At 41.7% G+C, this 13,981-nt stretch overlaps 1 protein-coding gene across 1 annotated transcript in view; it reads right to left on the reverse strand.

Annotated features, from left to right (window-relative positions):
• T265_13813 (hypothetical protein) overlaps positions 1–13,981 on the reverse strand; it is a gene marked incomplete at both ends in the record, with an annotated part of 71,704 nt that overhangs the window by 26,189 nt on the left and 31,534 nt on the right. The window contains 7 exons of the mRNA XM_009170625.1: positions 103–307; positions 3,589–3,689; positions 4,737–4,852; positions 10,332–10,432; positions 11,247–11,334; positions 11,769–11,869; positions 12,684–12,771. Of these exons, the coding sequence (XP_009168889.1) occupies positions 103–307; positions 3,589–3,689; positions 4,737–4,852; positions 10,332–10,432; positions 11,247–11,334; positions 11,769–11,869; positions 12,684–12,771 (800 nt within the window). The remainder of the gene's footprint in view (positions 1–102; positions 308–3,588; positions 3,690–4,736; positions 4,853–10,331; positions 10,433–11,246; positions 11,335–11,768; positions 11,870–12,683; positions 12,772–13,981) is intronic.

Consider the following 13,981-nt stretch of genomic DNA (forward strand, 5'->3'; position numbering starts at 1 on the left):
GTCTAATTCGTGGGATAAAATACTACCGCCCAATTTCCACTCAACGGACTAATGGACTGACATTATTCTAAAGGTTTATCAGGTATCAATCCATAAACTAACCGTAATCGTGGTTTCAGCGAAGAAAACCTCGGTCTGAGTTGAGGATTGGCGTTCCAACATTCTAACATCAGAGCGTAAAGGTTGGGTGGACAAACGTTGGGTCTTTTTAAACGATGCCCTCTTGTAACCAAATCAGCAGCTTCAGCGTTCGTCAGATCAGCAAACGGTTTTACACCCCCGGTGATAACTTCCCACATGCAAACTCCTGAAACCAGTAAATCAGAGGCAAAACTGTGAAATCATTAATGATATATTCGACGAAAAGTTTGCGGTTAAATGTGACGCGTGCAGCTACTCACCTAAGGAAAATGGTTACGGACAAACTGAGAATTCTTCGCAATGGTAATCAAGTAAATCTGAATGTTTTTCAGCCTAAAAGGTGTCACACAGACTGCCTTCCGGTTCAACAACAGATAAATTGGTCGGAGCTACGAAATATCAACAAATAAACGAAATTCCACATTCTACCTGCTTTTTAATGCCTACTTCTATCAGGGTAAAATATTAATTTGGAAATGCACTTGCAAGCAAATCCTGAGATTACTTGTTTTTAAGATTTTGTCCCTTGTGAACGTAACCGAGTGATTTCTGTTTCTAACGCAATAAATCCAATAAGAAACCGAACCGACAATTTACATAATTTAATCAAGTAACGCTAATATTATTACCAGTCTCTCAGTTGTGACATAATTCCAGCTCATAGGTGCCACGAGGTTCAAAGGAAGTAAGAGGGCTGAATTGTTTTTGAGTTGCTCAAGTCTAGATATGAGCAAGGGGGAACTCTTGGATTGTCTTGAATAAATGATCTTTGAGTTATAAATTTCAAATAGTCCGAAATCCACCGTCGGATTAAAACGCTGTGTCACCTAACAAGTTATTGCTTGCCTTAAGCCCGAAACTCATTGAGTGTTCAGAATAGATGAATGACGTCCCCTCAAAACAATTGACTTTACTGTTTTGAGCAGTCTTCATTCTGAGGATTCGCAATAGGAACAAAGACATTAACGAAAGTCAGTTTAACAAAAAACATGTTAGGTTACAACTTTCTGTCCCATCATAGTCAATGGTTTTTCTTCCATACTACTTGTTCGCCTACTTCTGTCATCCGGGATACCGTTGTCAGTGTTTACTGAAACGGCACTACAATTGTGGGTTCCGACAACGCCTACCAGCTCATTTGGGATACCTAACTAATAAGAAATAACAAATAAAGTTATCAAAATTTGTTCCATGCAATTACTATAGACCAAGAAAGTGCCGCAATTGTTATGTAATTCTAATGATTATGGGTGGGCAGTGTTAAGTTCACTACGCATTACATCACTCAAACTGGAAAAAGTTGAAGTCAGCCTCAATACTAAACCTGACAATCACACACTGTATCCACTGGTGCCTTGTTTTCTGTCAATCAAGGCACAATAAACATTGCACAACACATAGACCTGGACTGTGGGGTAGTTACCGAACATCCACACATCAGAGGCTGCGCTGAATTGCCGATGGTGTATACTCTCCGGTGGCATCCATTTGATTGGCATTTTTCTGCCCTTGTCAGCTGATGAGCGATGAGGGTTCGGGGAGGGAATGGAATAAAGAAAGCAATAGAACCAGCCGGAATCATATCCATACTGATAAACTTGGGTTTAAGGATACTAAAATCAAACTAGACAAAGGAAAAACTAGACAAAGGAAAAGCAGGAAAAACAGACAGCCACACCTGATAGGACTTATAACTCTTAAATTGGCGTGTGGCGCGACAGTGATTTGGACTATGAGCTAGGGAAACCATAAAATTCTGTTTTCAGATTACATCAAGCCAAGCAGCTGTATGTCATCTCCAAACAATAAACAGCATGTGGTAGCTACGTACACTCTATTTAGAATAGACTATCAACGTGTTGAGCAAATTTAGGAAGCAAGACGCCTAGATATCCAGCATATCCGAGGACGGGATTGGTTATGCGGATTTCAGGGGGTTAAAAATGTGGAAAGTTAAGAAACAATATCTGAGCGCATTACGTTCGAGATACAAGGCTGTCTGGCGCTGTGGAATAAATTACGCAGAAAGGCAAGCTTGTGCTGCACCAGACAAGAATTAGTGAAGTTCGGGTATTGATCAGTCCGCCTGAATTATGTTGTCTAGCTAAAATTCACGGGTGAAAAAATGTTCTAACGGACAGTCTTATTGACATAAAGCAGATATCTAACCGTCTGCCACTGTTCGTGATAATGAAGATGTGGTCCAGATATCTTTAATACAAGTATCCTTGTTTGGCTCTTAGGAAATACTGTCAAGGACAGCATAAAGGGACGTTTGTTGTTTGATTTGTTCCATAAAGCCAGACAGATTTGCACGATGGCTAGACTCGCGGAGGAAACTCACTTGTACAAAGACGTATTCAGGTAATTACTCTTACCTCTTTCCTGAAAAATGGATGAACAAAATTTGCCACCTAAGGATACTACTGTTGGATTCCTTAAGCTGATGATCGTGCTTTTACGCCCAAACGTTTACCCGGCTGTTACTAAAGTATAGCACAGCTCTGTATGAAGGGATGTACACGAGCTGTACCATTGCTAGCTGTAAGATCGTTAACATCAGTTGTATCATGACATATTGCACTTGTCAGTTCACCTGCAATGGTACGTCCATCGGAGGGATTAAAAGAAGCCTTGAAACGCGAACAAACTAGCATGGCCCAACGCAATACATAAGTGACATACCTGATCATGTCATCTGCAGCTCGCTCAATCATCTATCAGGTGAAGAGCAACTGAGTACTACAGCTAAAGCAGTTCGTTAGACTCTATGTACGGCTATATATAGGAGTCGAACGTTTTGCAAATCAGAATCCCAAAGGGCTTTTGCAGTTCAAACGACCCTAGCGGTATATAGGAAGTAAATGGACACAAAGTATGTCAGTATCTTTCTTCTTGACCTTCTTGAACAAGCATTGTTCTTGTTACAAGCTACTGGAGATTAGCCGCCAATCGAGGAACCCATCGGCTGTTCAGCAACGTAAAAATGAGCGGATTTGAAAAGTCTACTTGCTTTTTACACAGTCTTACAAAAATACACATAAATGCGTATGAATTCGCCCTGTACTTGACTTCATCGAATACACACTTCGGTGAGAGTATCTGACGGGCCACACTGAATTTCATTATGCAAAATTCGCTGAATATGACAAACAAGTACAATAGTGCACTGCCGAGTCAGCCTACAGCCCCAAATTACGCAGCCTCATCAACGATGTTCAGGAACGATCAAGTCAATTCAGGTGTTGTATTCTTTCAATCAGAAGTCGTCCAACTACTCCTTAGTTTCACATTAATCGCAACTTACCATAAACTTGTATCTAAAAGATGCTCCTTAAACTGCGGGGGTCTCCTTAATCCGATTTCCAAATGCCACTAACGGTACAATGAGTTGGTGTTGGTTACAACAGACACAGATTAGCGGTGGCTCAAATACTGGACACGCACCTCGGAATTCCTCGGCATCCTGCAACATTTTTGCCATTCCAAAATCAGCCAATTTGACCCAGTCTTCGCGAGCGACCAAAATATTCCGTGCAGCAATGTCCCTGCGCGTGTGTGCAACCAAAATCGAACGGAGTAGGTTAGGATCCAGGATGCATGGGGCGGGGTGGACTGAAATTTAGTTTCCTCTCAATCAAAATTTACAATATGATTCAACCAAAGTTGATTTAAATGATCGGTGGAATTACAAAGTTTGTCAGTAATATGGGAAAGAAATGGGAAATATTAGGCGCAGTTGAAGACCGTTAAGCACTTCGGAAACAGTTTTTATTTTCCGGGAGAATTGACACAATGATGACGACCAGTGTACCACTGGGCACACTGTATCATATCGATTAGAGTTGCATTGACCTCAGGGGTTGATAAAACAGCAGCTTTTATTGATTATCTGTGTTTGGCAATCTGACTGCCACAGCCTCCAGCCGTCTGTAATCGATAAACCAACAAGCAATGGTAAGTCTTCGTAGACGCGGACTCAGCCTACTCAAAATTCCGAAAAAACATTGCATATAAACGTTTAAAAAATTGTCTGTTTGTATTATTACTCTCAATTACGCATGCATACTTCCGGCGTGAAAATGTACCACAAAAATTGGGTCCACTAACCTAACTACTAGTGAAAGGAAGAAGGCCCTCGCAGCGGGATTATTTATTAGGAAATGCCAACTGATCGGTTACAGACCATTAAACAGGGAAGCAAAACCCTAATTTGCATCTTATTCACAAAAACTGGACAACCATCTCCCCCCGGACGCGTCTTCTTGAATCTTCCTGGAGATTCACTGACTCCACTCCATTGTCAGTCAAATCCAAGCAAATGGTACAAAGTCGTACCACGAATTCGGCAACAGATCTCCCCTTTTCAAATGACGCAAAGCGAAATTCTACGAACAACACATACTACTCGCGTGTCTCCCCATCACCGTTACACTAGTACCTTGACTGGAATCAGTGACCTAAGTAATTCATCTTCGAGGAACAAACCACACTAAACTTTCCCCAATTTACCTACAGGTAGTTTATTATCGACAACTTGAATAAACGAATATGGATAAGCTGTTACTAAGCTTGATAGCTCACGTGATACTTACCTATGTACGCATTTCTTGTCCTCCAAACAGGTCAGCGCCGTGACAATTTGATAGCAAAATGTGATCCGCATTGACAACGGAACGTTAGTCTGATTGGCCAGGAGATAATGTCGCAGCTTAAAATACACGAAACAGGGAGGCAGATATGAATAGGCGACAAAAACAGATAAACATATTCAGACTTCGCAATTGATTCACATCTGTGTTTCTCACACATTATTTGAGTTACTGGGAGCAAACAAATTAGTATGAATGTAGTTCATGGGGCAATAAAACATCGGTATATTAAAACATCTTATAGCGCTATGATTCTGGAGTTCCAAGCCCAAACCTATCAGAAACTAAGCAGAATTTTTCTCGTTATTAGCACTTCAAAAATGTTTTATTTGCTATTTTTTATCTATGTCCTTCCTAAACTTCGGTTACACCACTAGGTCTCACTCCGATTTTATCCAGTGACCCTGCCATTTACCAGAAAATACTAGTCATTTAGGTAATAAGGCATTTCTTTAAGGTGAAGAGAATATACATCCGAACACCGGACAGAACAGTAAGTGAAAACCGTATAAAACTGGAAAATGCTTTGTAAACCCCTTAAAGGTCTAGAAAAAATCGGGCCACAACGCGGAGTAGCTTGAGAATGAACTAAGCAGAGTAAGTCACGGAGGCCACCAAAATAAGTGTCTGACTGGTTGATAAAGTATGAGTAAAATAGGCCGAAAATAGATAGCAAATGCTTTCTAAAAGCTATATAAACACATTCAGACGTACGAAGAGTGCCTACCCAAACGCTCATTGGTCATATCTCGCATGATGGCGAGTCATCCGCAAGCCAATTGCGACGCAGTACGAATAGATGAACACTCACCTGGCCAGCATTCAATAAATGCAGTCGAGCCATCAGTATTTATACCCTCGGAATAATTAGAATGAATAGTTTTGGTTTAGTAATAGATGCATATTTAACAGCTGAGCAAGCGTTGCATGTGATGCAACAGATGATGTCGCTGTGAGAATAAAAGCGCGAACACTATCCGTTAAACTGCGTCATCTCCGATGTCAGAAACAGGCTTCTTCGAAGTAAAATGCTCTTGTCTATAAAACCACGTATCAGCAGTCCAACTGTGTGACCATGCGGATGGCTGTCTAGAAGGAGAAGACTATAGAAAATCTCCAAAGTCTGATGAAAATGTTGTAAGGTGGCATGTCCCAGATGGCTACAACGTGTCCACAATGAGATTATTCCCAAGGGACTGAATTTTTTTAATTCACAGTCGCTCAGGCGGCACATAAACGTCACAAGTGTAAGGTACACAGTGGGTTTGTCTGACCACCATATATAAAAGAATGTTGTGTTTTCCATTGCAAAGTGTTGATAACAATCGTTGTTAGAGAGAGCGCATCACTTACGACGCAAAATGCAAGCAGCTATCGCCTGGTTGGTCACTTCTGCTTCTGAATGAGAGTTCCACTTTTGAGTTTCTATCACCGTCAGTAGTGCTGTGAACATGCAGATATTTTCTGGTCTCAAATTGTTTCGTGTTAACTTTCACCTGATAAATCATTTGTTTATGGCAATCGGAAGACCAAAGCTGGGAGAAGAAAATGAAGTACTTTCACGGCCTATATTTCTGATGTGTTGCAACTGCCGACGCCGTTTTATTGATGGAACTGTCTTCTTGTGGAGACAGGCAGAAATTAATCACCCTGTACATTTGGAACATTAACTAAATTCCTCAAAGCTCAACCTCCTAAGTGTTGACCAATTAGCTACTGTCAGATCGATAAACCATTTGCATATCACACCCGTCGAGTACATCCCAAAACAGAATGGCTAATGATTCGACCAGTCACTTCTGAGCAAGCTGTCAAGCCGACACCCCTCACATTTTGACCAGGTCACCTTCCAGAATTAGTTGAATAAATCTCAGATCACCATTACGAATTGAAGCGGACAGTTGAAAAGTCTAGCTGGTCACTCAATAAATCCTCTCAGCCGATGACATGAGGATACTAGTAATGTCTTTTAACACGCCATGATGTAGCTTGAGGTGATATTTCGAAATAACTTTTTATAACATTTATTTTTACGAGATACTTGGCTGGTATGTGCGAAGGAGTGACGCATGTTGTCTAGAGACTTAACAAGTTCCCAATAATGATTGCTGCCTTCGTCGTTACATCCGTTTTAGCCAGGTAGCAAGTAATTGATGGCTTTTCATAATCTGGAGACAGGGTCTGAAAGGCATCATGTAAAGCTTCGAATAGTTGGGATGCTTCTAAATATCCCGTGTTACGCATAACAAAATTTGTGAAGGACGTAGTAAGGTTCTTTCTTAGTTGGCGCTTCACACAGGACCCTGCAACCAGATGTATATTCGAAGTGGAGAGCACATTACCAAATGGGCGGTGGACGGGATGGGTAAAAAGACATCTTGCTGGTGTACACGTTTACAGCTTCCGCTTTCAGCGTAAGAGAGGGTATTCGCCTCAAATCAGTAACCTATGCATTCATTGTTTAAGAATAGAGGTTTTCCAATCCACGTTTTAAACTCCGGCAAAAAGTGAGATAACAATTACGGACGTCTGCCGAGCACAGATGAACTAAAGAAGCCATGTAGCAAATGTCTCGAGATAAGATGGTCACTCAGAATTGTCCAGCGCATAACATTTAATCTGCCGCTAAAATCAGTGGGTGCAGATAAATGGGTGAAATTCACAGTGACCAATTTACTGGTCACACTTTGCAATCAGGCATGCATGTTTGAGAAAAGAATCGAAGTCGAGCACTGGTGGTTTTTAAACCAAAGCGGACAGAATATATGAGCGTTGGCTTGCTCGCTGAGCTGGGCGATTTGATTGCAAGCGTTTCATCACCAATCGAGGTGACATTATCACTGAGTTACTGAGTGATGCGTTGCGATGGCTTAGTGGTTGTGTACAACCACTTGGCCGGAAGAAAGTTTTACATTCACGAAATGTAAGGCTTCAACGTTGTATTGTGAGGTTCTGAGCTTGAACTTTAAGGACGATCGATGAAAATTCTGACCAACACTCAGTTGTCAGCTTTGGGTCAAGCTGAACGAAACATGCGAACGACATCAAAATGACTTGGCATAGACAAGTGATCACTGTTCGTGGTAAACGTTGTGTAAGCAGCTGAATGGAGTGTATTGTATCCTGCCAAAACCCAATCCAATAATTTCAGTGGAACGATTGCATATATATATATATATATATGTGCATATTTCGATGAACTAACTTTTCGAAGGTATCCATCTTTATGTGCCAAATGGTTCTGCCATTTTCCTCACCTTTGTGAGCGGTTAATTATACTTTTTACAGTTCCTTTAGGGGTATGTTTTTATGGGCCATAAATTATTCCATAACCTTCAACCTAATGCTCATTGATGCGCGTTCAGGAGTTATAGATTCCTAAAATCGATGATTGGTGTACTTCAGAAACACTCGTAAAGATTCAAGTTTGTTCAAGCACCTAGAAACACACAACATGCCTAAGATTTTTCATGCTTTGTTTTTCACATGTACAATGGTCCTAGGGAAATGTTCGATGATGTACATGGCGTGGGAGTAAAACCCAGAACGAGTCTCGTTGCGTAAGGTTCGGACAAACAGTGGTGTTTGGTTTCCTCAACTTATCAAGTTTGACACCACTCAACGTCAGAATCGATACGTCTTGTGCTGTAACAGCTTGTGTTCGTTAGGACCGGGGCACACTTCCAAGAGATGTCTGGAATGATTCATCGACTAAAATGCATTGATGGTGTCATCTTTACAGGTGATATGAAAGTCCAATCAGGTAGACTGAGCCCCGAATAATCGAATCTGAATGGCCGATTGGAAAGAACAACAAAGGGCGACTATCTCATTTATGTACTGGCCACCAACAGTTTCTAACCAGCAAGAATGGTCAAGACAGATCCTCATCGTGCAACCTGTGGTCAACGTAGGAATCAACTGTACGTCTAGTTGTATCATGTGGCCACCAGATACCAAAGAAGATGGTTGATTCCATAGTACTGTTATATCTGAGGCAAACGAATCGACCCTAGTGCTGACCCTAAGTGCTGATGTTTGGGTTCCATCGGGACATCATTTGTCCACAGTTTCTACATCGACGCAATATCTCCGAGAAATTGTCTAACATCGGCAGCACCGATCTGAGATCGCTCATTTACAGCACAAGATGGTGTTCTTGGCTGAGTCAACTGGATTCAAGCTGAAGCTCTTACCGATGATATCTTCCAACTTGGTATACTGCACAAAGACCATATTTGGTTTCGGTTGCCATATTAGTAATTATTACAGTGCATTTTCTAGACGGAACATACTACTCATAAGGTTGCTGAAAACTCTGGTAGTCCACATTAGCTTGACAACCTCAGGGACTGCGTTTATCTGATGGGTTTCAAGTATGATGAAACCGATCGTGGATTGTCGGGTGATTTTCACTGATTTTGTAAGTAGGGTGCTCTGTTAGTGCTACGTTAAATGAGGAAACCCTCCCTGCAGAATCGGACCCTACAAAAAATATCCCAATATTAAAAAAGATGACATGAAAACTGTCCTGCAATTAGTCTGCTTTTTCAGTCTTACCTCCACACACTGGCAGTATTCAGGAGACGACAGACGTCTGAAAATCAAGTTAAATTTCACTCTTCGACAGGCTCTGAAACGGCTATATGTATTCTAGAAATATAAATTGTCTTTTTCCCACTTGGGAGCTTCCGGTGTCTGCTGACCGTCTGAAGCTGTGTGAGCATCTGTGAGGTAAAGGTGTCTCTCGAATTCATGGCCATTAAATCTGTCTCTCGGATGTGCAATGTTCCATGGAAAACTATCCATAGGGTTTAATACGTCAAGCTGTGTCACTTAAGGTAGTCCTGTGTCCGTTTTCCTCTTCAGCCTTGTCAAAAGTATGACCAATGAAGACTGCCGTCAAGCCTTTAACACCCGTGCAGCGCGAATGCTTTTTGGTCGTTGGCTATCAGGCTCCAATCAAAATGAAAATCATAGTAAAGAACCTGGGTACGTATGTAGTACGTTTTGGCATGCGCTGAGTAACTGCGGGATGCAGAGTAGCGTTGCAAAACCGATAATGATGGAACTCGAATTTTGTGCGTGTAGATGACCCAATTGAGGTGTTAGACGAATTTCTTTATTTGAATAGCTGCACCAGTTCCACCGCTTTGGCGAAAGACGATTTTCTCCCACGGACGGGAACGTCGGAGCAGCTTCTTCCAACCTATGATATCTTTATAGTAGACGTGATATCAGCTTGTTCTACATGGATGCATATTAGAAAGCTGCCATATGCTATCGTATTGGCCACGCCAAAACGGTTTCCACCGTTTTACTGTCAGTAACTTTGGAGCATTGGTCGAGTCCGAGTTCACGTATCCGGAATGAGTTACTCGCATACTATGCGCCAGCGGATGATAACCTGTAGGCTCTTGCTCGGTCACTGGTGTTGAAGCACACTATTTGCATAAACACTAAGATGGTGGAAGCGGGCCAACGCAGGTGGATTCACCTCTCATCAGCCAAGTACGAAAGGCATAACCAGCTACTCACCTCTCCAAAAGGTGCATATTCCATGATAACCCAAATAGGGTCTTCTGAACATATGCCGTATAACCGGACAATATGTGGATGACTGAACTCTCGAAGTATACCTGAAGAATAGGTAACGATTCTGGAATTAGCCGACGAATGCAGGAAATATATTAACTGCAAAGCGTATCTAGCAACGTATTACTGTTACTGTTGTACTATTTGTATACAGTAGCACACACCACAGTAATACGCAACACGTCTGGAAAGAATATATGATTGTTCACTTCTGTTTTCATGGTAGAGTCAATAACTGTGTGTTAATAAATCGATCGACATTTTCTCTTAAATGGCAATCTTTGTCAGCAGCACAATATGCCGCAAATATACTTCTGGTACTGCACGAATTCTGACATAACATCCGTCGCCTTATCTCCTCAAATCTAGCCACAGAGATAACTGTGGGTGATGGATCTAGTGAAGATCGGCGTGTCTTATTGATGTGGCTGTTAGTTAAAAGATTCAGTTTATATGCAAATCAATGGACTATTTTGATATGCAGAAGCAAAGTAGGCGGGTGAAATGGATCAAAGTTTTATGAGCGTTTATTTTGTAGGATGTGCGATGCATCTGTTTGTACTGAGAATAGCGTAATCTAGTATTTTGTAGTGTTTGCGCAGTGATGGAACCTCTACCGAGAAACTACAGAAATTATACCGTACCTACCTCATGCTTCCAGATCTGAGGTTGACCGTTCACGTAACATAAATTCATCGGAATCACGCAGTGGTTAGCAGCGAGAAAAACTACGTATGTGTTAAGTAATCGGACTGAAATCAAAGTGAGCTTTATGATAGTGTCGACTACACGAGCTGTACATTCAAATCGAGGGAGAAGCTTTGTCAACGTCAAGCGGAAAGAAACGTTCAAACTTACTCGCTTCTTCCAAGAACTGCTGTCGATCCTCCAGGGAGGTCTCTAGCTTGCATGTTTTAACAGCTACTGGAATAGGTTCTGCATGAGCCTGGAAAGTGAAAGAGATGCTTGTGTACTTGTTGTCACATCGTCAATCACTGGCGAAAGACGATTTTCTCCCACGTACGGGAATGTCGGAGCAGCTTCTTCCAACCTATTATATCTTTATAGTAGACGTGATATCAGCTTGTTCTACATGGATGCATATTAGAAAGCTGCCATATGCTATCGTATTGGCCACGCCAAAACGGTTTCCACCGTTTTACTGTCAGTAACTTTGGAGCATTGGTCGAGTCCGAGTTCACGTATCCGGAATGAGTTACTCGCATACTATGCGCCAGCGGATGATAACCTGTAGGCTCTTGCTCGGTCACTGGTGTTGAAGCACACTATTTGCATAAACACTAAGATGGTGGAAGCGGGCCAACGCAGGTGGATTCACCTCTCATCAGCCAAGTACGAAAGGCATAACCAGCTACTCACCTCTCCAAAAGGTGCATATTCCATGATAACCCAAATAGGGTCTTCTGAACATATGCCGTATAACCGGACAATATGTGGATGACTGAACTCTCGAAGTATACCTGAAGAATAGGTAACGATTCTGAAATTAGCCGACGAATGCAGGAAATATATTAACTGCAAAGCGTATCTAGCAACGTATTACTGTTACTGTTGTACTATTTGTATACAGTAGCACACACCACAGTAATACGCAACACGTCTGGAAAGAATATATGATTGTTCACTTCTGTTTTCATGGTAGAGTCAATAACTGTGTGTTAATAAATCGATCGACATTTTCTCTTAAATGGCAATCTTTGTCAGCAGCACAATATGCCGCAAATATACTTCTGGTACTGCACGAATTCTGACATAACATCCGTCGCCTTATCTCCTCAAATCTAGCCACAGAGATAACTGTGGGTGATGGATCTAGTGAAGATCGGCGTGTCTTATTGATGTGGCTGTTAGTTAAAAGATTCAGTTTATATGCAAATCAATGGACTATTTTGATATGCAGAAGCAAAGTAGGCGGGTGAAATGGATCAAAGTTTTATGAGCGTTTATTTTGTAGGATGTGCGATGCATCTGTTTGTACTGAGAATAGCGTAATCTAGTATTTTGTAGTGTTTGCGCAGTGATGGAACCTCTACCGAGAAACTACAGAAATTATACCGTACCTACCTCATGCTTCCAGATCTGAGGTTGACCGTTCACGTAACATAAATTCATCGGAATCACGCAGTGGTTAGCAGCGAGAAAAACTACGTATGTGTTAAGTAATCGGACTGAAATCAAAGTGAGCTTTATGATAGTGTCGACTACACGAGCTGTACATTCAAATCGAGGGAGAAGCTTTGTCAACGTCAAGCGGAAAGAAACGTTCAAACTTACTCGCTTCTTCCAAGAACTGCTGTCGATCCTCCAGGGAGGTCTCTAGCTTGCATGTTTTAACAGCTACTGGAATAGGTTCTGCATGAGCCTGGAAAGTGAAAGAGATGCTTGTGTACTTGTTGTCACATCGTCAATCACGTAATCTAGTATCCATTGCTACTTTGACCAAGACCCATGGCATAATGAAAAGGTACGCCTGTATGACTAGCCAGAATCAGTTTTGACAGAAGTCATCAAGTTAAACGAAAATTTCTTATTATATCAGACTTGCACACGATTCAGTGCAGATTAATGATTTGGCGTATGCTATGCGATCTAAAAAAAGTCTGGATCATGTAGTCGATATGTTACGTTTAAGGTAAAAATACCGATAACCTGATACCGAAAGAAATTCGGCACATTACTGGTGGAGATGCAAACTTCAGTATAAGGTTCCATAACCTAAACATAGTGGTGTCAAACACCATTGTAGAATATGCGGTCACACAGATTATGTTTGACAGTGCTTCGGTCTATCCCATTACGCCTCGTGGCTTATTTCTCCAACCGTCAAATCGATACATTATATCACAGACTAACAGCATCGAGTAAGCTGTCAATTACAGCTGAATTTCTTTGGGACTCAGGCAGACAGATTTCTGTGAACTTGGTCTTCATTCACTGTTCTATTTCAGTTTGCTTTTATGCATGTATCAGTGCTCACGCACTGACATTTTCCGTTCAACGAACGGACGTTAGACTCATTGGAAATGGACTGGTCAAAACAGTGGGAAGTAGGTGCAGTTGACCGACCTCCTCTGAGGGTTGTTTTTGCACAACCACGTGAAGGATTGGAACAAGCCAGGGGAGGTCAAACTTGAAAGTGATGCATAAAAGCTATTACCAGCAAACTCAGCTGCACTGATCATTGCCGTCTTCCTAGATGAGGACTTCGAGATAAGGCACATCAATATTTAGAGAGATTGTCGGACATGGCCCAGCCGCGCCCTCACTGGCACGCGTGCATCCAAGCTATTGCCTTCAACGCATACCTCTCTTCCGAGTCTCTGCAAATAAAAGTCCACTGACAACCTTGTATTTATGCACTACTTATATAAGCTTCAGCCTACAATGCACAATTAACCCAGGGAGATATGTGAATTTTTTATTCGCTGTACGACGTGTACGCGGTTCCCTCGGCTGCTAATGATGACGACGATGTATGCCGTAACAGGACGTGGGACTTGACTAGTCTCTGTCGAGGACTTATTTTTTTAAAATAAACTTTTATTTTTGATGAAATAAATACGTGGGGTTGG

The sequence above is a fragment of the Opisthorchis viverrini genome, assembly GCF_000715545.1.
Source record: "Opisthorchis viverrini unplaced genomic scaffold opera_v5_104, whole genome shotgun sequence".
NCBI classification, from domain to species: domain Eukaryota; kingdom Metazoa; phylum Platyhelminthes; class Trematoda; order Opisthorchiida; family Opisthorchiidae; genus Opisthorchis; species Opisthorchis viverrini.